The sequence below is a fragment of the Rana temporaria genome, chromosome 3, assembly GCF_905171775.1.
Source record: "Rana temporaria chromosome 3, aRanTem1.1, whole genome shotgun sequence".
NCBI lineage: Eukaryota > Metazoa > Chordata > Amphibia > Anura > Ranidae > Rana > Rana temporaria.
Genome location: NC_053491.1, coordinates 234121533 through 234145947, shown reverse-complemented (window position 1 = coordinate 234145947; position 24415 = coordinate 234121533). Strand labels below are relative to the sequence as shown.

The 24415-nt window shown below is 40.1% G+C and overlaps 1 protein-coding gene across 2 annotated transcripts in view; it reads left to right on the top strand.

Moving 5' to 3' along the window:
* The window catches only part of CPLX2 (complexin 2), a 256064-nt gene that overhangs the window by 190082 nt on the left and 41567 nt on the right, over positions 1-24415 (top strand). For both annotated transcript variants that reach the window (XM_040344473.1, XM_040344472.1), the window contains exons 2-3: positions 2504-2601; positions 18239-18414. In XM_040344473.1, the coding sequence (XP_040200407.1) occupies positions 2571-2601; positions 18239-18414 (207 nt within the window). In that variant the 5' untranslated portion in view covers positions 2504-2570. The remainder of the gene's footprint in view (positions 1-2503; positions 2602-18238; positions 18415-24415) is intronic.

Genomic DNA, 24415 nt, shown 5'->3' with positions numbered 1-24415 from the left:
TTTCATTATGGGAAGAAGGGAACGTTGACGGGGATATCATTGTAATACCATCACACTATCCATTAAGGTGAAACAACAATAACCGGCCCCCCAGCCCCCCCGTTTTACTTACCTGAGCCCTGGAAATTCCCATGTCGAGAACGCGTTTGATGTTTCCCTGGGTTCTTGGCTCTTCATTGGATAGATTGATAGCAGCGCAGCCATTGGCTCCCTCTGCTGTCAATTAAATCCAATGATGTGGGCACCGGGGGTGAGTCCTGCACTCAGGAGTGCACCCGCAAGGTAACCCCCTTGTATCTGTAAGGATAGATGTCCAGTGCATCCCCTCCCCTTACATTAGATGTCATGAGCCATCCCACCATCAGAAGTTGAGTCCTCCACTCTCCTTTACATCACAGTGCACTCCCCTTTCCTTATGCTGCTGCTGTAAAGAAGCTGGATGTATTGCTTGAATGCAGAAAGTTATGCCTTGTACACACGATCGGAATTTCCGATTGAAAAAGTCAGACGGAATTTTTTCATCGGATATTCCGACCGTGTGTGTGCCCCATCTGAGTTTTTCCATCGGAAATTCTGATGGACTTAGAAAAAGAACATGTTTTTTTTTTTTTTCGATGAAAAAAAAAATTCTATCGCGATCCAGTTCGTCTGTATGGAACTCTGACGGACAAAAAACCATGCATGCTCAGAATCAAGTCGACGCAAACTAGGAAGCAATGAACTTCATTTTTCTCAGCTTGTCGTAGTGTTGTACATCATCTAGTTGTGAATGGTCGGAATTTGGTGTGACAGTGTGCATGCAAGACAGCTTGAATGGAATTCCGTCAAAAAAATCCGCCTGAGTTTATCCCGACGCATAAGGGTCTGAAGGAGGTCCAGAGGAGGGCTGGAGCTCTCCTGCAGCTGCAGGAGAGGTGCGAGGGCCTCATGAAATAGCATCGAGGGCCTGATTCGGCCCGCAGGGGCCTTGTGTTTGACACCTGTAATTTAATGGGTTGATAATTTTTAGTTGGTTATTTTTTATTTGGATACCTGCTTTAAGCCCCTTTGCATCATTTTAGGGAGATTTTCCTTTCGTAGATACGTTACATCGCCGCAATTTTTCATCGCAAGTGCCTGATTCACCAAGCACTTGCGATGAAAACCTACGCCAGCGGCCTCCGGCGCAAGGCGGGCCAATTTAAATGGGCGTGTGCCATTTAAATAAGGGCGCGCTCCCCCGCATGCTCCGTTTCTGAACTCCCGTCGTGCATTGCATGCCGTGACGTCATTTTTTCGAACGGCGAAACGCGTAGCGTAATTCCGTATTCCCGGACGGCTTACGCAAACGACGTTGATTTTAAAATTTCGACACAGGAACGACGGCCATACTTTAGACAGCAATACGCTTGCTGACTAAAGTTAGGGCACCTAAAACGACGACTAACTTTGCGACGGGAAACTAGACTAGCGGCGACGTAGCGAACGCGAAAATCCGTAGTGAATCGCCGTAACTCCTAATTTGCATACCCGACGCTGGTTTACGCGGCCGCAGTATTGCATCCTAAGATCCGACAGTGTAAAACAATTACACCTGTCGGATCTTCTGGCTATCTATGCGTAACTGATTCTATGAATCAGTCGCATAGATAGAAACAGAGATACGACGGCGTATCAGCAGATACGCCGTCGTATCTCCACTGTGAATCTGGCCCTTAATCTCTTAAAAAGTTGTAACAGCAACAGGTTCTGCCATTTGAAGCTTTACACTTATTAATTACTAATGTTCTGGTGTCAACTGTAAAAATGAGGATTTCCCATCAATTTTTGTTGTGTTGATAAAGCTCGCCAGCACAAATAGAGAGACTGAAATTCCCCAGCAGGGACACAGACACCATTAAAAACTTGACGGGGTCCTAACCCTTCCCTACTCCATTTTACACAAAAAAATAATGTTTTGGCTATGTTTTAGCAGATACTTTGTTTAATTTTTACTTGTAAATATAGTTGGGAAGCTGAATTTCTAATGCACCAAGGCAGACAGTGCTGGGTGGAGGGAGGGGTAGAAGCAATTACATTTTTCATAGGGTGGAGCTAGGTGTGACTGTTCACTGATTTTCAGCAGTGTTAACATCTAAACAGCTATAGCAGCAGCAAAAGGTGATAGTGCTGCACTGATTTTCACGTACGACAGGATGAGCATTGTTATCCTATCAGAAAAAGTGCCTGTCCAAAAGCTCTAGTGGCATAATCAACAACTAAGTACAAATCTTTCCAGGAGGTACTTAGAGAAATATAGAGCCCAGTATTACCGATATGGGCAGCTTGCATTAAATATGTGAATTTATTGTTTGGTCACAGTCCTACTTTAATGTAATATCCCATTATTGGTAAAAAAAAAATATGTGCAGGATCTAATTGCATTTTTTAACCCATGCTACCTAATAAGTTGTATTGTTCAATTTTTGTAAAATGCTTATTTCTTCATGTTCTGACCCTCTTCTCTCTTTTTTTTAATTGATAGAGCCACCCACCAGCTGTACTGAATGCGAATACTTCTTTGATAAGGAAGGAAAACTCAGACAGGAAACATGGATTTCGTTATGAAACAAGCTTTAGGGGGTAAGACTGATCTTCTTTTCTAAACAGTTTCATTCTTCCACTATCCAAGTGACTTTCGCATTTACTGTGATTAATATTGTCTCCCACTAATTGCAGTTTAAGACCTGTATCGACCTTCAATCTATGTACTGCAATTTCATTGCATGTAACTAGGCAAAGGCCCTGTTGGATAAATCAGAATGAATAGAGCTTGTGACAAAAGCTTCCATGTCACTTAACAGACCAATGCTGGAGAATTCATTCAGTAATTCTCTGTATAAATAATCACTTTAAGCCCACCTCTGGTTTTGAATAGAGCAGTGAAATGTTAGAACCTCTGCTGTGTTTCAAGTTCTTGTTAACCGTGCCCAGGACAAGAAGTACGGTGCACACAAACAGCATTTAAATAATGTCAGCGCCTTTTATCTTTACCCACTGTAACCAATACTAAAAATTAAGGCCCGGATTCACAAAGCACTTACGCCGATGTATCTCAAGATACGCAGCGTAAGTGTAAGTATGCGCCATTGTATCTATGCGCCGTGCCCATAAACTGAGATACGCCTGAAAATAGGCTTCGTAACTTTCCTACGCTGGTGTATCGTGGGCGCATATTTACGCTGGCCGAAAGTGGCGCTCCCATTGATTTCCTATTCAAATATGGAAATGAGGGAGATACGTCGATTCACAAACGTACTTGCGCCTGGCGCATAATATACGCGGTTTGCGTAAGTCGTACGTCCGGCGTAAAGTTATTCCCCATATATGAGGGGCAACTCATGCTAAGGAATGGACCAGGGAACACAGCCGTCGTATTTTACGTCGTTTACGTAGTACGTGAATAAGGCTGGGCGTAGGCTACGTTCACGTCGTAGGCAGTGATCTGTCGTATCTTAGGGAGTAGTTCCTACGTGATTCTGAGCATGCGCACTGGGATACATCCACGGGACGGCGCATGAATTTGGTGCTTGCCTCTCTGCGCAACGTCGGCATAGCGTATATTAGATATGCTACGCCGGCATAATGTATGTGAATCTGGGCCTAACAGTTTAGGTGGAAGTAACACTTTATAATGGAAAGTCAACCAAATCTTCATTAGTTGAGCAGGGTGATATTCATTTATTTTTTTATAAATTAATACTCACATCTTGTCCAGTTATGATCAAGTCCCAAATATTATCAACATTATTATCATTATCATGTATAAAAATAATTCAATCACTATATTGTCACCCTAAGAAAAAAGATGACTAGTAGAGATGAGACATATGTGCCTGGGTTTGGTTTGAGATGGGATCACAGAGCATAACTAGTTGAGATGCCGAATTCGAACTCTACTTGTGTCAATGGGAGAAAAATTTTAAAAAATAATATTGTACATTTTCTGTGCTGAAATAGCATCAGGCAGCCCAGTGGCTAAGTGGTTAACACCTCCATCTAGCAGCACTAGGGTTGTTGGCTTGAATTCCAACCATGGTGCTATCTGCCTGGAGTATGCATGCTCTCCCTGTGCCTGTGTGGGTTACCTCTGGATACTCTGGTTTCCTCCCACACTCGAAAGACATGCTGCTAGGTTACTTGGATCCTGTCTAAATTGGCCATTGTATGTGTTTGAATGTGAGTTAGGGACTTTAGATTGTAAGCTCCTTGAGGGCAGCTACTGATGTGAATGTACAATATATATGTAAAGCACTGCATACATTGACAGTTCTATATATAAGTACCTGTATTAAATAAATGGAGGTCTGGGCACTGCCCAGGGGGAAAATGTACCAAAGAAAATGTTTAAAAATTCAGTTTGGTGGGGAACAGCATTTTATTAATTCTGTAAGTGGAACATCAAAAATGCAAATTTCCTTTAAATTACATTTTAGAAAAAGCCAATAAAAATGGCATTAATGTAACCAAGCTTTACATTCCCTAGAGAGCTGGTACACAGTGATGTCCTTTACTATAAGTTTAATAGCTTCATGCTTATGTATTTCATTCTGTGGATCAAGGGGTCATTTGGTATTACTTCGAAAGTTCTATAGTCACTTACAGCATTTTACTGACGACTGAACTGAACTGAAGACGCAGATGCATTTTTCAAGTGCCAAAGTGAAAAAACACACTGGTAATATTTTAAGTCCATACACTGTCCAGCTTTCAAACATTTTAGCTCTTAGCAGCTATACAGTAATGTCCATCATATTAGTAACCTGTATATAACCTTTTCTCTACAGTGTCTTATAATTAACCAGCAGTTCATTACTTTTTATAAATCTTACAGACTTTTCCTTGATGTCTACTAAAAGTAAAGTAAGGTTAATGACTTGATCTTCTCACTAAGCCTTTGCACAAAATCATTCTAGGTTATGGATTTAAATGGATTGAAGGTTTTACATGAATATTGAGGAAAACCACCTGCTGTGTGCTCTCCTCAAAAAAAAAAGAAAAAAACACTACTGCACGTTGGATTTGAATCAGAATAAAATGATTACAAACTCTCATTATCACAATGACTTTACAATGCTAACTATGCTTTATGAATAAATTGCAGGCTGGCTCCGACCATCTTTTGTTTGATATACCGTACATCAACATCCTTCCAGTCATTACATATAGAGAGCAGTGAATGCATAAACTGCTTCCACTAGTTTTAATGAGTGAGTGCATTATTGATGCACTAGGTCCCAGCAGAGATGGCGTACCACATACAGAGCTACTAAAATGTTAAAAAACAAACAAAAACAAGAAACAGATTGCAATGACCATATGTGTATGTACCATTGTGTTTAAGCTGATGGAGGGAGCGTAGGAATAATCTACAAGCTCTGCTGCTGACAACCCCCAGGCATTGTTAGAAAGCACTCCTGTTCCCAGCTTGGTATCTGGTGCTGAAATGTTTTCTATACAATACAAACTTTGACAATTTCGATCATAAAACAATTCAAGATGTGCATTTGGCTGTATGCATCTGTGTAGATCATCTTTTATTATCCTCATGTACTAGTGAAAGCCAGGTTTTGAGTAAGGGGAAACATTGTATATTTTCAATTAGCAAATATTTTTAATCATTGCAGTGATTAGTCATTTTTATATGACTTTCACATTACACCCTTGCTGTTTTGTATTTTATTGTTATGTTTTTTGTTTTGTTTTTTCATATTTTTATTGTTTTATTAAATATAGAGATCTTTGGTTTAAATACTTAATGAAGCTCAATTACTCTTGCAATTGCTCTGTTTTTCTTCATATTACAACTGTTGCGATAATATACCTGCAACACAGGGAGTGCATTTTTCAATTCTGACACATAAGGATAGATTTACTAAAGGCAAAAGGGCCGTTCACTTTACAAGATAAGTTGCACTTAACAAGGGAATAAGCCCCAGAGCTTAGTGAATGAGGTGAAGCTCTGCAGACTCCTTTCATCTAATCACATGCTAGAAAAAAAATACAGATTTTTTTTTCTTTTCGATGCATGTTATTGGGTATTCTTTTCTAAGCGAAGTTGCACTGCATTTACTAAACTCTGTAGAAAATTCTCTTACACGGAGCAACTTCTCTAGCAAAATGAACAGCATATTTACGTTAAAGTAGTTGTAAATCTCTGCACAAAAATCTTCATAAACTTTCTCTTGTAGATCAATATAACCTGCAATATGTGTGTTTTTTTTTTTTTTTTTGCTAAATGCCTTTTTTAGGCAGCACTTCTGTACTGTCATGTCTTTCTTTTCTCGTCTCATTCTAAATCTCTATGACTGGGTTCACAGATGAACACGCAGCAGTAGTCCGGTGCAGGTCCTTTCACTGTTTCAGGTCCGATTTCAGACCAGAAATGGATCAAAAGTTGCACAGGACCCCTGTGCAAATTTGCATCAGAGCCGCTGCAGAGATATGTGAAGCAGCTCCATAGAGAGTCGGTCACATCCACAATCCTGCTGTGCAAACTGGATGTGGGGAAAGCTGCATCAAATTCACACTAGTATGAACCCAGCCTATAAGTCCAATAAGAGGGGAGAAGAAGAGGAATATGTGCTCTCTGACCTGACCAGCACAGTACTGATTGGCACACTGAGGAGAGAGACTGTTGATAGAAAATGATGGAAAGACGAAAACTGGTCACACTATCATGGATCGGCAGTCACATTTAGCTTGGTCAGTTTACAGAAAGGAACACAGGAACAGGCAGGATCAACCAGGTATTGTAAAATATTGCATGGACTAGATAACCTTGCAAGATCACTATGCACCGTAGTACACATGATCGGACCTTTGTCCGACCAAACTCACATCGAAATTCTGACGGAATTCCATCGGAGTAAAAGAGAACATGTTCTCTATCTAAACTCTGATGGAATTCATCGTAATTACTCCGATGGGGCATACACACGGTCAGAATTTCCGATCCACCGTGTAACACTGCTATGGATGAAATTAGCTAATATGGCTGCACCTGTGAAGGTATAAAAAACAATCTACTGTACATGTAAAAAAAATAATCCACTGACACACATTAATATACATTTTTATATCATGAAGATTTCTTTTACATGTATATCTAATAAGCACTAAAAATGCTATACTCTACTATACACTCTCTCCAAAGAGACTTGAAATACAAAAAGACAAATGACTCATACATACTAAAACTAAAAATACTTTTATTACACTCTAGAGGCCAACTCCAGGCACAAGGCAAGGGTTAAATGCTCATTATGTCTAGAGGTGCTGGAATAAGGAGAAATACCTTATTCGACAATACAGATAAGGGCAGCACTAAAGCCGGTCAGAGCGGGGGTAATAAGGTAAATAATGTCTGTAAAAATGTCTGTTCCTTTATCCCTAGCTTAATGAGAATTTACCCTTGCAGTGCAGGGGAACCCATTGCAGAGGTAAATGTTCAATGAAAGTTCTGCCATCTTCCTTGGAGATATTCTCCCATTTTAGCAGCACTCCCTGAGCTGAACTGTGCATCTGTTGTTGTACCATACTTCTGTTCAACACCCGAAAACACATCGAGAGCCCTATGGAAAACAAAGCAAGTCATCCAGTATATTTAGAAACAAATATCATTTAGTTGTAATGCGCTTCATAAGAACTATAGCATTTCCCTGTAGTCTTGGTCACGATGTGTATGTGTTTATTTTGTAATTTTATTTTTTTGAATGGGTAAGAAAGTGTACTGTATACAACTTACTCATTAACTTGGGAGGGATCTAGATATCTGTAGACCCTGTTATTTTTAAAGGGGCATTTAAAACCCAATAACCCCCCCCCCTTTGCACAAACCCCCATATCCACTTGGCCAGGGATATGGGGATTAGGCCCTTGTCTCAATTAAAATGACCTCCCAATGTTGAGGGCATCATGTTAGTTCATGGCTTTGCATACCCCCAACATCCACTTGGCCAGGGATATGGGGATGAGACCCTTGTCTTAATCAAAATGACCTCCCAATGTTGAGGACATCATGTTGTGATATAGTATTCCTCATAGCTTTGCACACCCTCACATCCACTTAGCCAGGGATGTGGAAATGAGGCCCTTGCCTCAATCAAAATAACTTTGCAATATTGATGGTGTCATGTGACATGGTATTGTTCAGGAGGAGTGCACACTCACTGCTTCTCCCTCTTGGCCAGCCAGGCTGCATACCCAGATACAAGTCTAGTAGTGATTTGGGGGAGGGGGCATGCATTTCTTTTTGTTTTTGGTGGAATTTCTCTTAGAAATCTATATGAGACCCCCAAATGTAAATCCATCAATCATGTTATTAGCAATGAAGATTAATCATAATCAGTGATGCCCCTGACAATCCAGCAATGAATTGTGCCATGACAAGCCTCTTCCATCACATTCCTGACAAAATTATAGCTCTCTGACTTGCTGTTGAATGTCAACCAATCAGCTGGGAATGCTGACTGATGTTATTGAACATGTATGTTATGTATGTATATTACCATATGTGGTGAATGATGTCACATGAGATTCTGTTTACAAAACAGAATACGAGGGGATGGAACTTAGCTAGGATTTAGCTGTAATATTTTTTTTTTAACTGTCACTTTTGCTGGAGTACATCATATCACAGTGCCACTTCATGTACAACTTTAAAGGCCTCGTACACACGACCGAGTTTCTCGGCAAAAACCAGCAAGAAACTTGCTGGGAGATATTTTTTTTGCAGAGGAAACCGGTCGTATGTACATTTTCGTCGAGGAAACTGTCGAGAAACTCGACGAGCCAAAAAGAGAGCAAGTTCTCTATTTCCTCGACGGGAATGGAGAAACTTGCCTTGTCGAGTTCCTCGACAGCCTGACAATGAACTCGACGAGGAAAACGATGTGTTTCACCCGTCGAGTTCCTCGGTCGTGTGTACAAGGCCTAAGACATTCCTTAAGCATGTTATTTATTTGATTTGTTAATTTTTTTGGTGTCCTTTAGGCTGCAGTAACCGATATTGTTTGCATTAGTACATGTTCCCAATGGCAGTCCTTAGACATCCAAAATAAAAAGGAAGTGGGAATAGGACCCAAGTTGTCCTTGCCTTTAATGAAGGAAAAGTAACAAACTGCGGTTTAACCTGATATATCTTTATTCGAACAATTAGTAGAAAAAACTGTATCATTGAAAGGAAAGCATAAACAATAAGACATTATACATGGTCACAACTGACCACATTGTCACTTAAAAACACATGCCAATGAGATCAGCCATATCCAAGTCATCCATATGTGTCAATCACCTCAAGTCATTTTTGTGAGACTTAACACATAATGCTTATGTACATCAGGCGAGGTGATTTCTGGGAAACCTTGGTAGCACAGACCGGTATCCGTATTGTGCTTAAAGGGGTTGTAAAGGTAAAAATTCCCTAAATAGCTTCCTTTACCTTAGTGCAGTCCTCCTTCACTTACCTCATACTTAAATTTTGCTTTGAAATGTCCTTATGCCTTCTGAGAAATCCTCACTTCCTGTTCTTCTGTCTGTAACTCCACACAATAATGCAAGGCTTTCTCCCTGGTGTGGAGTATTGTGCTCACCCCCTCAATTGAGGGGGGGTTGCGAGCAGGAGAGTCAGGACACCCACTAACACACAGCTCCTTTCTCTGTCTGCAACGTAGCAGAGCATCCTGACTCTCCTGCTCAGCCCCTCCCCCCTCAAGGGAGGGGGCGAGCATGACACTCCACACCAGGGAGAAAGCCTTGCATTACTGTGTTAAGTTGCAGGCAGAAGAACAGGAAGTGAGGATTTCTCAGACGAAATAAGGAAATTTAAAAGCAAAATTGAAGGATGAGGTAAGTGAAGGAGGACTGCACTAAGGTAAAGGAAGCTATTTAGGGGGAAAAAAATCACCTTTACAACCCCTTTAACCATGAACCTCCAGACTCCCTATTTGCCCTTTAAGCTGCTGCATTTGATATCTACAGTATTAAAAAGGCATTGATCATCACAGACAAATAAATGCAATTTTGGGCTGGAAGGTGTCCCTGTCAGTTAATGAACAAGGGAGGTTTGGTTTCTTAATGTAACACTATCAGTCATAGAGATGGTAAAGCAGTAGAATTCAGCACGCAGTGATGTAGCAATGTGACTTGAGTTTAGGAGGAACAATAGATCCGCAGTAAGCCTTTTAATCATTCAGCACCATGTTTCCATGAAACATTTAAGACAGCCTCACATGTGAGTTAAATAGAAGGATGTAGTCAGCTGAGTCAAAGCACAAAGCCTCAAAAGATCGCTTGCTGGGTATACCAGCTTGAAAAAGACTCACTGGACGATATTGAATTGTTCCTCGATTGCAGGGACAAGGCGGTAAATCCAGAGTCCTTTGCAAGGTTCCGCAGGTATGCAGGGTGTGAATCTCTGTATTCCTAGTCCTGGTGACACACACAGGTTGTCAGCCACTCAAAACTGACAAGGGGCCGTCTGGCCGTCTCCTTCTGGTTTCTGGTTGTTTATGGACTTCAGGTTTGCGGAGACAAGGTGGGGGCTAAAACATGATGAAAAGCCAGTGCTGGCTATCAGCAGAGGGCATGTGTAGGCACACACACCAACATCATTCAACCACTTGTGACTTGAGTTTCTTCAGGGTAAAGTGTTTGCCTAAACAGAATCCCTTTTATAGGCATTCAGAGTGACACCCAGGGAATAACTTCCTATTACATCACTTCCGGCCTAGCCATGGTCATGTAAAGGATTCTATCCCCACTTCCCTTTTATTTTGACTGCTTCTCCTGTCTTAAAAAGGAACACAATCTAATAAGGTGAGTCGGTAACCTGCCACCTGAATTGACCAACTATATTGGTCATCAGACCCTGCCAATTGCATTTTTATACATTGTGCTCAGTCCCCAAACATTTGTGCCCCTTAGTAGGGTTCTGGTGCTATTCAGTGTTCACTTATCACTATGACTACATGTGAACAAAAACTTGTGGTATAAAACTCATATACTCATTCTCTAATGCCCTGTAAACACGATCGGAATTCCGACCGTGTGTATGCACCATCGGATTATTTCCATCAGAAATTTCGAGGAATTACATTCGGAGTTTAGATAGAGAACATGTTATCTTTTACTCCGATGGAATTCCGTCGGAATTCCGATGCGATTTTGGTCAGACAAAGGTCCGACCGTGTGTACGGGGCTTTAGTGATAAATGGGTATTCACATTGACCCATTTATTTATTTATTTTATCCTTTTAACCTGGATCCAACTGGGAGCTATCATAATGATGTTTATCAAATTAAGTACTCCGTGTTGAATACGCCATATGTCAAGAAAATGTTCTAGCAATGTAAAAGTTATACAAATTTTCTTTAAAAACGTTGTTCTATACAGAATGGTTAACCTAAAAAATGGCTATTGTGGCATGTTACTAGAGTTGTTGGAGCCCTTTTGTTATACCAAATTAATATTTATCCTTTATGTGCAGTAGTAGAAATTAGTCTAAATCAATTATGATTAATAATAAAACTGATAATATGTTACTGGTGGATTAATGCACACTCTTATTTAACTACGGTACTTAACCATTTAAAACAAGCTTGTGGCTAAAGTAGAAGTAGTGAACTTATTTCTATTTTACTTAACAGGCCCCAGATTTTAACTAAAGTAATCTGGGTGGCTGTAGAGTAGCCTAATCACTTTTATGAATCTGACAATAAAAGATATTGTGGTTCCTGGGGCCCCCGCTTCTTCTTGAAAGCCCAGGACCACAAAAAAACTTTGTCAGGATGGTGAGTGGGAGGATATCAAGGATAATTCTTTCCCTAATGTCCTTTGCAGACTGTGAAATATAGAAGCACTCACTTGTTATGGTAATGCCTTAAAGTAAAAAATAAATAAATAAATGTTAAAAAATGTGAACTAAAATATTATAAAAATAACGAAAAATTTCAAAGCGCATCCGTTGCCCCACACAAACATACAAGCACAAAAATGCATGTAAGACAGGACATGTATGAAATAATTCTAGGTCCCTTATTCATGGTTAAATCTAAACTGATGAGATGAAAAGGTATTTAAAGTGTCACCTACTTATAATTATTGGTACTGTAATTTTTCGCCATTTCATGGGTACAGACAGTTTTAATGTTTGACATATTTGGTATCACATTACTCAAAACAACCTCATCTTTTATTTTGTGCAAAAATCTGTGGATTAAATTGTGTTTCTGTGCAGTAAAATCTTTTCAGTATATTTTTACTGAAAGTATAGATTTGATGCACAGTAATGTGCTAAGTAAAAAATAAATCATCTGCAATCTTTTAATTCTACATGGCCTCTGGTCTCAGACATTATATAATGTTTTGGGGGTTTTAAGTAATTTTTTAGTGAAAAATGCAGAACTTAAGATAAACCTATACCAATGCCGCGTACACATGATCGGAAATTCCGACAAGAAAAGTTCAATGTGAGCTTTTTGTCGGAAATTCCGACCGCGTGTAGACTTTTTCTGTCGAAATTTCCGACAGCAAAAATTTGAGAGCTGGTTCTCAATTTTACCGACAAGAAAAGTTCTTAACGGAAATTCCAATCGTCTGTATGCAATTCCAACGCGCACAAAAACACGCATGCTCGGGAATCAATTTGACGCATGCTCGGAATCATTAAACTTCATTTTCTTGGCTAATTGTAGTGTTGTACGTCACCGCGTTCTTGACGGTCAGAATTTTGTGTGACCGTGTGTATGCAACACAAGTTTGAGCCAAAATTCAGTTGGAAAAAACAGTTTTCTTGTTGGAATTTCCGATCGTGTGTACGCGGCATAAGAGATACATGGGGCTCCCATTGCCAATCCCCTTCTGCTGATGCTTGTTGCCTGGCTATTACACTCAGGCCTCGTACACACGACCGAGTTTCTCTGCAAAAACCAGCAAGAAACTTGCTGGGAGATATTTTTTTGCCGAGGAAACCGGTCGTGTGTACATTTTCGTCGAGGAAACTGTCGAGCAACTCGACGAGCCAAAAAGAAAGCATGTTCTCTATTTCCTTGACGGGAATGGAGAAAATTGGCTTGTCGAGTTTCTCGACGGCTTCACAAGGAACTCGACGAGCAAAACGATGTGTTTCGCCCGTCGAGTTTCTCGTGTGTACGAGGCCTTACTCACTGGGTTTATTAATGTATCACCAAGTAAAGTCAGATGTCCTTTTTTGCATACTTGTTCCGGGTTGAGGAACAAGCTTAGCTTACAAAGTCTTAATACAAGGGTAAGGGTCTTTTAGCCTTATGGCTATAATTTGCAAATCTCACTGGTTTATTAGGTTTATTTATGTATGTCTGTTTGTGTATTTGTGTTTATATACATTTGGCTTTTCGGTTTTCTCTTGCTGGTCCTTTCTGTCTCCTCTTATTACTTACAACTTACTTTTCTATGTAGTTATACTTTAAGCCTAAAAAGTCAGAGAAGTGGCATTTTCAAAGGGTCTGCAGTAGCTGCCTCTATGTATTTTTTCTGTATGTTTTCTTTAAAACTTCACACACACCATGAAAAATGGAAAAATACTTCTTCTTCTGTAATTAGATATAAAAGTCCAGCACTGCCTGAGGATCCATTTCCAAGTAAGCATTGCATAACTGTCATTCAGTTGAATCTCATCCATGATAGCTCTTACTGGAATCCTTTGGGCTGATTTACTAGAATATTTTAAATGGCATTAACATAATACAGAACTTGCATTAACAGCTAATCCTAATATGCACAACTTTGCTCATAATATTTGATTCTTTCCCATGTGTGATTTAATAGAAGACGACATTTTTATAACCCCCATAGTGGCATTTTTTTTGTACTTGGGTGATAATTAGCTGTCTGTATGAATGTATAGTAGTTCCTTTATTAAACAGCGTTAAGGCTTTAGAACTCTGTAAGCTATACTTCTCTGCTGTATAGCCTGTATATATGTTTCTAATTGCAAGCAGATCATTTGATAGCATTATATTAACGTATCTGAATACAAAATGAGCAATCAAATACACAGTTCATATACTGTAGATATGTTAGTTGCCTTACTTTCAGACTATTTGCAGTTTGTTCAGCCAGTCTTATGATTAAGGCCCCTTTCACACATGCGAACCATATGTCCGCTTTTTCATCCATCCGTTTACGGATGAAAAAGGGATATACTTTATTCCCTATGAGATAGCGGGTGTCAGCGATTGAATATCCGCTGACACCCGATCTCATCAGTGTCCGCAATGCTCCGATTTTGCAGACGGAGGAAAATCCTATTTTTCCATCCGTCTGAAGAGCAGATCGGGTGAACACGGACAGACGGTCCGTGTTCATCCGGTCCCCCCTGTCATCTGCCGGCTCAGCAGGGATCAACGGAGCGATCACCGCTGAGCAAGCGGATACACATGTACGGATCCTCATGGGATCTGTACATGTGAAAGGGGCCTAAGACATGTATACCAGACAACACAGTCATTTCATTAACCTCATGTTTCTCTACTGCAGTTAAGCACTACAATATGGTCATCCAATCACCCCTTCCTGCGACTTGACAATGAAAATACCAAAAACTGATCAGAAATGCACAAATGAGTTTACCCACATGTTCTCCCTTCCTGTAAGAAAGTTTTCAGTGTAAGACTGACATCACTGTCAGTAGTGTATTTAGGTTTTGTGCTGCTCTAGGCCTGACTAAACTTGTGCACCCTCTAATTTAAATATGACCCACCCCTTCCTGTCAAGGTCACACCCCTTGCTGTTTAAGACCCGCCCTGAAAATTTTGAGTGGGACACTAGTTCTGAGGGCCTGGGTGGGCAATGGAGTCCCTTAATTTGCATAGATTTCCTCTCACGTCCTGTTTGGCTATGGGACAGGAAGTGAAAGGGAAATCTCTGCAATGGGACAGGATGGTAAATAATAAACTGACCGGGGCTATAACCTTCCCTTACTTTATCCAAGAAAAAAAGGGTTCCCTATACAGTAGTTCTACTTAAAGCCCAAATTTTGGATAATTTTATGGAGAGGACTAAGAAGATATAACCATGCCAATGGTGCAGCAGAAAACATATAGCACAGTGAGAAAAGTTTTTTGGTCCAGGATGACAGGACAGTGAAAATTATAAGCAGCGCGCCCCCCCCCCCCCCCGCAATAGTTACAGAATGCCGGCCGCCCGCATACCGGAAGCAGTGTGGCTGCTTTATGGGGGTGCTGGGCTAATATGCCTCTTTGCCCAGTCCGCCCCATAAGAGTGGCACTACAATAAAAGTGTAGTGCAAGCTGGCAGGGACTTTTTCTGTGCTGCCCCCTGCAAAGTGCTGCCCTAGGCCTGGGCCTTGTGGGCCTAAGCCAGGATACAGCTTTGATCACTGTGCAAAGCAATAGCATTCAGACTGGTTTAGAGTGCATATCCTTTCTCTACCAATATGACTGCTGCTGTGCGAGAAATACAGGGCTCTAAGATAACAACATTCATGCATTATCATAGTTGTATTTAAAATTTGTGTAATTAATTTTAATGGATACAGTAGATAAGTGGATTCAGCTGGAGTTTAATTTTAAAGCCCATCTGTGGGCACATTTTTATTTTACCTTGTGGAGTGTTTTTATACTCACCTCTCTCACAGACACCAAGGTCCATAACCAATGTTATTCTGAGGTGCTGTAATGCAGTGCTGCAGATTTGGCTGGTCTGGCTGTTCCCTGTCTGCACCCTGTACCCTCAAACTGATGTAATTTCCTGCAGACTGTATCCTCAAACCTGAGGGGACCCAGGCACTAGACATCTGATAGGGAGTGTCCACGTCACACAGTAGTCACTGGACAGCAAATATAGTTAGTGCATAAAGTCAAGCACAAGAATACCTAGAAAATGTGTTCACATATGTAATGTATCTATGTTTTACTTTTGTAAACTTGCCATATCTATATCTACCAGGGGCATAATTACAGATAATGGGGCCCCATAGCATAATTTAGGTAGTTCCCCAACAACCGCATTCTGTGACATCTAGCAATGTGGCATCTGTAGTTGTAAAAACACTGTCATCGATCTTAACATAAAGTATTCCTAAATGAAAGACAGATAGCAGAAGATCTGTGGGTATAATAAATGCACTACTAGGAATGGGATCACTGTTGTGGATAGAAGATGTCAGTGTGCAGCCATGCAGGGAAATTACTTTTTAACGTTAATTTTTTCAAAAACTCTCCTTAGTAGCTCATCAATCTATTTCATAATTTCACATCTCATGCCGCGTACACACGATAATTTTTCGGGTTCTAAACAATGACGTTTTTCAGGCTCTAGAAAAAACAAGTTTTTTTTCAACTTGATCATTAAAACGGCCTTGCCTACACACGATCGTGAAAAAAAAATGCTCTAGCAAAGCGCGGTGACGTACAACACGTACGACGGCACTATAAAGGGGAAGTTCCATGCTTTATCTGATTTCGTGTTAGTAAAAGACGATTTGCGCTTTCAGTCTGTTACAGCGTGATGGATGTGCTTACTCCATTACGTACGGTAGTTTTACCAGAACTAGCGCACCCGTCTCATAAATTGCTTCTAAACATGCGCAGATTTTTTACGTCGTTAAAGCACACACACGACCATTTTTTACAACCCGAAAAATGACAACGTTAAAAACGTCTTTAAAAAATAGAGCATGTTCGAATTTTTTTTGCCCATTTTTTAGAACCCGAAAAATGCTCTGAAGCCCACACACGATCATTTTTAATGACATTAAAAAAATACTTCATTTTTTAGAACACGAAAAATGATCGTGTGTACGCAGCATCAGAGTTATAGTAGCAAAAGTGATGACCATCAGAATCATTTATATTATTACATAAGTATTAGTGTTCTTGCATACAATTACTCTATAACCCTATTACAAACTTCTTTAGTCCTTTCCCTATTGCTTTTCACTTCCTTCTTTTTTTTCTACAGTCATGTTTTCGATTTTTTGCACACTTTTTAAAATACACATTTTAGGCTTGAAGATTACTTAAAACCCTCATAGCATAACATATTGTCTAAAAGATGTGATCCTGTTAAAAATGTGGTGGCAGTTACCATTTTGTATGTTGCATAATAGTTGTGCAACTGTTTCTCAAATCCAAGTGAAAAATGCACTCAAATAATGGATTACCAAAGTTTAAAAATATGATAATTTGCTACCAGATTTTCATAATACGTTACCAAAATTTTGGGGTACAAAAAAATGAGATGAGGTTGATAAAATAAATAAATAGATATTGAATATGTCAAGCTTCTTAATTGTGCACACCTGTGGAACAGCAAAAAATAAGGTACACAAAGTTGTCTCTAGATGACACATTAAAAGCCTTTACAGCTCATCAATTTACAGTGAACAGTGAATGATGGCCTTAGAATTTTTGCCTTCGGTCTGGCATGTGTGCCGATACCTGATATGCATGATTCAATCAAAGGACAGGGGCTTTTAAAAATGTATTGAGGTTTTTTAATTGTATTTTTATTAAACTTAAATTTTTAAAACATTTTTTTTTTCACTTATTTTTATTACAATCTCAATGGAGCTGTGATAGCAATACGTTTTACAGTTTGACAGTTTAGTCTCGGTGACCAAACTGTTAAACTTGAAGCACGGTTCCATAGATTACCAGGAGAGTTGATTATTTGTGTAATGTTTGAGGTACAACTGTCACTTTGATAGCTGGCCCCATTTATTGTACAAACATATTTTAAAAATTATAGCAAAATAGGACTTTAAATATAGCAATGGAGAGGCTATTAACACAAAAGATAAAATTATTCTCAATGTGTATTCTATAGAAAAATGTATACATAATAAAAAGGTAATACAGTTTATAATGCATCCGTTTCTGAATATCACCACAAATTATATGCCAACCCTATTTTATGGCAAACTAGTTCACATGGGTACATCTTAGACACTTTTCTGAACTCAATCAGTCAACATAACCGTCCACTTCTTCAGGACTGAACACATCTTATTCCGTGCATATGGTGATCCAGATTTTACAGAAACCATGCTAGATGGAAAATTGCTCCATGAAAACTGTCTCCAATAATATGGGATTTTTAAAAAGCAAAACCTTTAATATGATGATATGCAGATTTTGAATGAATAATGTAGGCAGAAACCAACTGATTTTTTTTTTTTTTAACACAAATTAAATATATCTCTGTTCTTCTGTACAGGGGCAACAAAGGATATGGGAAAGATGTTGGGAGGCGAAGAGGAAAAAGATCCAGATGCCCAGAAGAAGGAAGAAGAGAGACAAGAAGCTCTACGCCAACAAGAGGATGAAAGGAAGGCAAAGCATGCCCGAATGGAAGCAGAAAGGGAGAAAGTCCGGCAACAAATAAGAGATAAGGTGCTTTATTATCATCAATTTATATTGGACATTAATAGCTACATTATCTCACAAAAGTGAGTACACCCCTCACATTTTTGTAAATATTTTATTATATCTTTTCATGTGACAATACTGAATAAATTACATTTTGCTACAATGTTAAGTAGTGAGTGTACAGCTTGTATAACAGTGTAAATTTGCTGTCCCCTCAAAATAACTCAACACATTATTGTCTACAAATACAAATTGGCAACAAAAGTAAGTATACCCCTAAATGAAAATTGTCAAAATTGGGTCCAAAGTGTCACTATTTTATGTGGCCACCATTATTTTACAGCACTGCCTTAACCCTCTTGGGCATGGAGTTCACCAGAGCTTTACAGGCTGCCACTGGAGTCCTCTTTGACTCCTCCATGATGATATCACAGAGCTGGTGGATGTTAGAGACCTTGCGCTCTTCCACTTTCCATTTGAGGATGCCCCACAGATGCTTAATAGGGTTTAGGTCTGGAGATATGCTTGGTCAGTACATTACCTTTACCCTCAACTTCTTTAGCAAGTCAGTGGTCATCGTGGAGGTGTGTTTGGGGTCATTATTTCCTCAATGAACTGTAGCTTCCCAGTGTCGGCTGCACTCATGCAGCTCCAGACCACGGAACTCCCACCACCATGCTTAACTGTAGGCAAGACAAACTTGTCTTTGTACTCCTAACCTGGTTGCTGCCACACACGTTTGACACCATCTGAACCAAATACATTTATCTTGGTCTCATAAGACCACAGGACATGGTTCCAGTAATCCATGTCCTTAGTCTGCTTGTCTTTAGCAAACTGTTTGCAGGCTTTCTTGTGCATCATCTTTAGTAGAGGCCTCCTTCTGGGACGACATCCATGCAGACCAATTTGATGCAGTGTGCATCGTATAGTCTGATCACTAACAGGCTGACCCCCCCCCCCCACCCCTTCAACCTTGGCAACAATGCTGGCAGCACTCACACGTCTATTTCCCAAAGACAACCTCTGCATATGATGCTGAGCACGTGCACTCAACTTCTTTGGTCCTGTTAAACCTGTCCTGCTAAACCGCTGTATGGTCTTGGCCACCATGCTGCAGCTCGGTTTCAGGGTCTGAAATGTAGAGCAACATTTTTTTTTTTTTAGATCTTCAGAGAGTTCTTTGCCATGAGGTGCCATGTTGAACTTCCAGTGACCAGTATGAGAGAGCGAGAGTAATAACACCAAATTTAACACACCTGCCCCCTTCACACCTGAGACCTTGTAGCACTAACGAGTGAGGGAAAATGGCTACCTGGGGCTACCTGGCTACCTGGGGCCAATTTACACATTTTCACTTAGGGTGTACTCACTTTTGTTGAGACAGCAGTTTAGACATTAAGGGCTTTAATGGTTTGTTGAGTTATTTTGAGGGGACAGAAAATTTACACTGTTAGACAAGCTGTACACTCATTTCTTCAGTGTTGTCACATGAAAAGATATAATAAAATATTTACAAAAATGAGAGGGGTATACTCAGTTTTGTGAGATACTGTATATACCCGTTTATGAAGGGGATACATCCAAAATGAGTTCAATTTATCAGGAACTGTTTATATGTAATGTATTAGCCATACTAGCCTGCAACAATGTATCTACTCTCAGCTACAGCTTCCAAGGCTGCATTCACACCTGAGCAGAGCAGTTTTTAGTAGGGCTGTGGAAATTAACTATTAATTCATCGATTAATCTTTAATTTTTTTGATCAATCAAAATTTTTTTGATCGATCAAAATTATTTTGATTGGTACTGACCTCTCCGCCGGCTTCTGGGCCTTCAGGGAGTTCCGTCGGAGATACGGTGACATCACGGACACCGGCGGGGCTTACCGTATCCATCTGAAGGGCTCCTTTGCTGTGCCTTCATATCTGCATGCCGGCGGGACCTTACAATCTGCCACACGCAAGGGCTGTTACACTTCCCTCTATCAACCTGGGATTCTACCACCATCCACTGGGAGTTGTGATAGTTCACTTCATGGGACACCTACATGCCAACGGACTGATATTAACTTCTTCTCATCTGGATTCAGCAGTGGCATCGTTGTACACATTTTTATACCAGTATCATACTTAGCTACATGTTTTTAGGACTGCTTTTGTTACCGTTTGGTATTACTCGCACCATTTTTACAGTTTATGTAGCTACATCGATTTTATCTCAAGTGCAATATTTATTTTGTTACCTACTTGAAGACTATAAAAGTTTTAATGCTATTCCCTTCCAGTGCTGCCTTTGTGTGTTTTTTGTATCCTGCTATCCATTTTTCCAGTGGTTGGTAGCTGCACTGGTAATCAGCCTGCAAGGAGGAGATCAGCTAAAAGTAGTTGGATCTGTATGTGTGTTATAATTAATCGAAATTAGTTGATTAATCGATTTTAAAAAAATTGATTAATTGAACACAAAAATTTGGATCAGTAACAGCCCTAGTTTTTAGGCATTTTTATTTGAGAGTTTTTGAGCATTTTTGGAAGTGTATTACAAGCATCTTAGCAGTGTATTACAAACGTTTACAATTATTTCAGGCGTTTTTGTGTAGCCAAAATAAAGCACTTGGGGGAGGAGGTGTGTAGGAGATTTGGGGTAGAGAACTGCTGTTCGAGCAGAAAATGCGTGACAATACGCTTATAAAACATTTATGTTGCATGTTTTCAGGCACTCCCATTGAAGTCTATGAGGCCCAATCTGTCAAAAAGAAGAATTTTTTTGAGCAACAGGTGTTTTGCTGCAGGTGACAAAATACTCAGATGTGAACAGGGGCCATTTAGATGAATGGGATTTGCCTTGTTGAGCATTTTAGAGCTTCAAGCTCCAAGCAGAGAATTACTCAGGTGTGAATGGGGCCCAATGGTAAACTAAACATGATCCATTTTAATATGCCCAAACCAAAGAATCTCTGTAATTCTATCTGAAGACAAGGCAATAATATAATACAGATAAAAATATATTTTTCCTACCTTAGAAGTCATCTCAGCTTTTTCTGCCTTTGGAACGGTGATATATCTGTGAATTTAAAGTGAATCTTTCCATTTCCCAAGCATGCAAACATCATCTGTTTCCTGCTTTAGTCAAAATGTGAAGCCTAAGCAGGGCATACGGCACTGTTGCTAATATTCAAATCTTGACTTTTCCTTAAGAGTCAGCAAGCTAAGCCCTCATGTCTGTCTAAACACTCCCCTTGGATTCTAATGTATGTCCACTGCCTTCTAGAAATAACTGATATGTGACTTCACAGAAAGGGCAGAGATCATTTCTGATGTGCAGCTGGGCTTCACTTTTTATGCAGTGTAAGAGGCAAGATGGCGCCCCCCTATGGGAAAATAACTGGGTCTCAAAGTTTTTGTTCACTGAGTATGCATCAGCTGTTTTTTTATAAACAGATATTTCATATTGTCATATTGGGTATTGGTTTCTCTATCACTAGAAAAGGGAAGAGTTTCTTTTACATAATGATGCTGTCTTTCTGTTTTCACTACATGGGTTTCCTTTTTTAAGATTAAGAGTATTTGCATAATGCTATGAATCAAGGGCCTGATCCACAAAAGGGATACGCCAGCGTATCTACTGATAGGCCGTCGTATCCCTGTTTCTATCTATGGAACTGATCCACAGAATCAGTTTCTCATAGATAGGCAGAAGATCCGACATGTGTAAGGGACTTACACTGTCGGATCTTAGGATGCAGTACCGCAGCCGCCGCTGGGGGCATTTCTCGTCGAAATCCAGCGTCGGGTATGCAAATTAGCACTTACGGAGATCCACAAAGCTTTTACGCTTTGTTTTTTCTCCGTAAGTATTAGTTTGCCGTTGCAAAATTAGGGCTGCTTTTACAAAGTGTAAAGTTAGTACACCATGTAAAAGTAGACCCTTCTTTCCCGCGACGCTGTCAATTTTTTTTTTTAATTTTTTTTTTTCCCGCCGCATCTCTTTTTTTTCCAGACGCAACTTTTTTTACCCGGCGCGATTCACAAAACTCGGCGTAACGTAAAACCGCGCAAAGCACGTCGGGAAAATAACGTCGGGAGCATGCGCAGTACGTCCGGCACGGGAGCGCGCCTAATTTAAATGGGACTCACCCCATTAGAATAGGAACGCCTTGCGCCGGACAGATTTAAGTCACACCGCTCAAAATTTCTAGGTAAGTGCTTTGTGGATCGGGCACTTAGGTAGAGATTTTGCGGCGGTGTAACTTAAATGTCAAAAGTTAAGTTACGCAGGGTTTTTGTGGATCAGGCCCCAAGTACCTGCAAATAACCTTTAATTTCAAGAAAATGTTATTACACGTTAGGGTGCGCTTTGATAAGGCAACCCAAATATTTGGAATGGGCTGGCAGCACAGCCTGATACACAAAACATAAAACAGACCAGATCTTTATTTTTTTGCACAGAACATGACATATGTGTTGTTAAGCTCAGCAGAGGAGGTGCATTGCTAACTATTGTAACAGCGCATTGGGGGGGGTCCATTTAAAATACAATTTTTACCATAACAAAACACAGTCTGGTGTAAATGTGACAAACGTGTGTTTTACTGCACAATACTGCAACACAAATGATCCTTTACAATGATCCTGAATATATTTCTATAAGATATATACACAAGCCATTTTGTAAATTAAAAATACCTTATCATTTGTATATGCAAAAAAACTTAGATTTTTTTTAATCTTCCAAAATGCTACCTGCAAGGTGTTCTGTACACCAAAAATTGAATTTGCTGTTTGTAGGATTGGTTTACTGCTTGTCCTCAAAGTCTCCGAATAGGTTGAAGGTTTTTGTTACCTTAAATAGTTTGTTTGGACCAAGCTGGTCCAAAAAACTATTTCCTGTGGTTGCAGTCAGCTCTGTACATAGAATATACAGCACTGTGTTCCGGCAGCAGTGTGGAGACTTCCAGTCTGCTGTCAGAACAAAATCAGGTCTGGCTGCTCATCCATTCACAGGAAACCTTGTTTTTTAATGAACAAATACAAGTTTTCTTTTGACTGGTGGAGAGGAGGGTATATGGCGTCTTGATCTCCACTTCAGAAAAACAGAGGAAGCCTTTTAATAATTCATACAAATAGAAGGCTTCCTTTGAATGGTTTAGTAGCACTCAGCCAGACCCAATTTTGTTCCTGCAGTGCTGATCACAGCAAAAAAAGTTTTCTTCCTATACAGTATATCAAATCTCAATTAGACTATACCAGGTCACACAGGTTCAAATAGCTGGCATAGTGAGAGGTTCTTGGATCTTTAAATGTCAGGTACACTGCCATATAGAAGATGGATTTACAGCACTGACACAGACAGGTGATAAAAGAAAATGTCATAAAGAATCAAGGTACCTTTATTAAAATATAGTAAATATTCACATTATATTGTTGAAAGTGGTGCTCTCTAGCTGATCTGTATTGTCGCCGCTGCCACCCACTATTCTGGTGTCCGGCCCCCTGTTGAGCGCCGGCCATCTGAATAACATCGGTGGGTGTGTTTTGGAAGTATCTAATTAGAGCCAGAGGCTCTAATAGGCGTCCTGATTTGTTTAAACAGAGGGTGCACGGCTGTGCGTTCCCTGTTTAAACAGTGCTGTGTTAGGGAATCGCTTCCCTAACACTGACCCGCCTCTTAGCCAATTAAGTGCAGCCGGTCTGGTTACCGGTCACCTAATTGGCTGAAGCGACAGGTGAGCAGAGATTACGATGACACCAAGGGAGCGGCTGCATTTGATGGTGCAAACTGGCGATATATGAGGGGGGAAAACTAGTGGCATTTGAGGGGGCAAACTGGCAGCATTTAAGGGGGCAAATTGGTGGTATTTGAGGGGGCAAACTTGTGGTATTTGAGGGGGCAAACTGGTGGTATTTGAGAGGGCAAACTGGTGGTATTTGAGGGGGCAAACTGGTAGCATTTGAGGGGGCAAACTTGCGGTATTTGAGGGAGCAAACTGGTGGTATTTGAGGGGGCAAACTGGTGGTATTTGAGG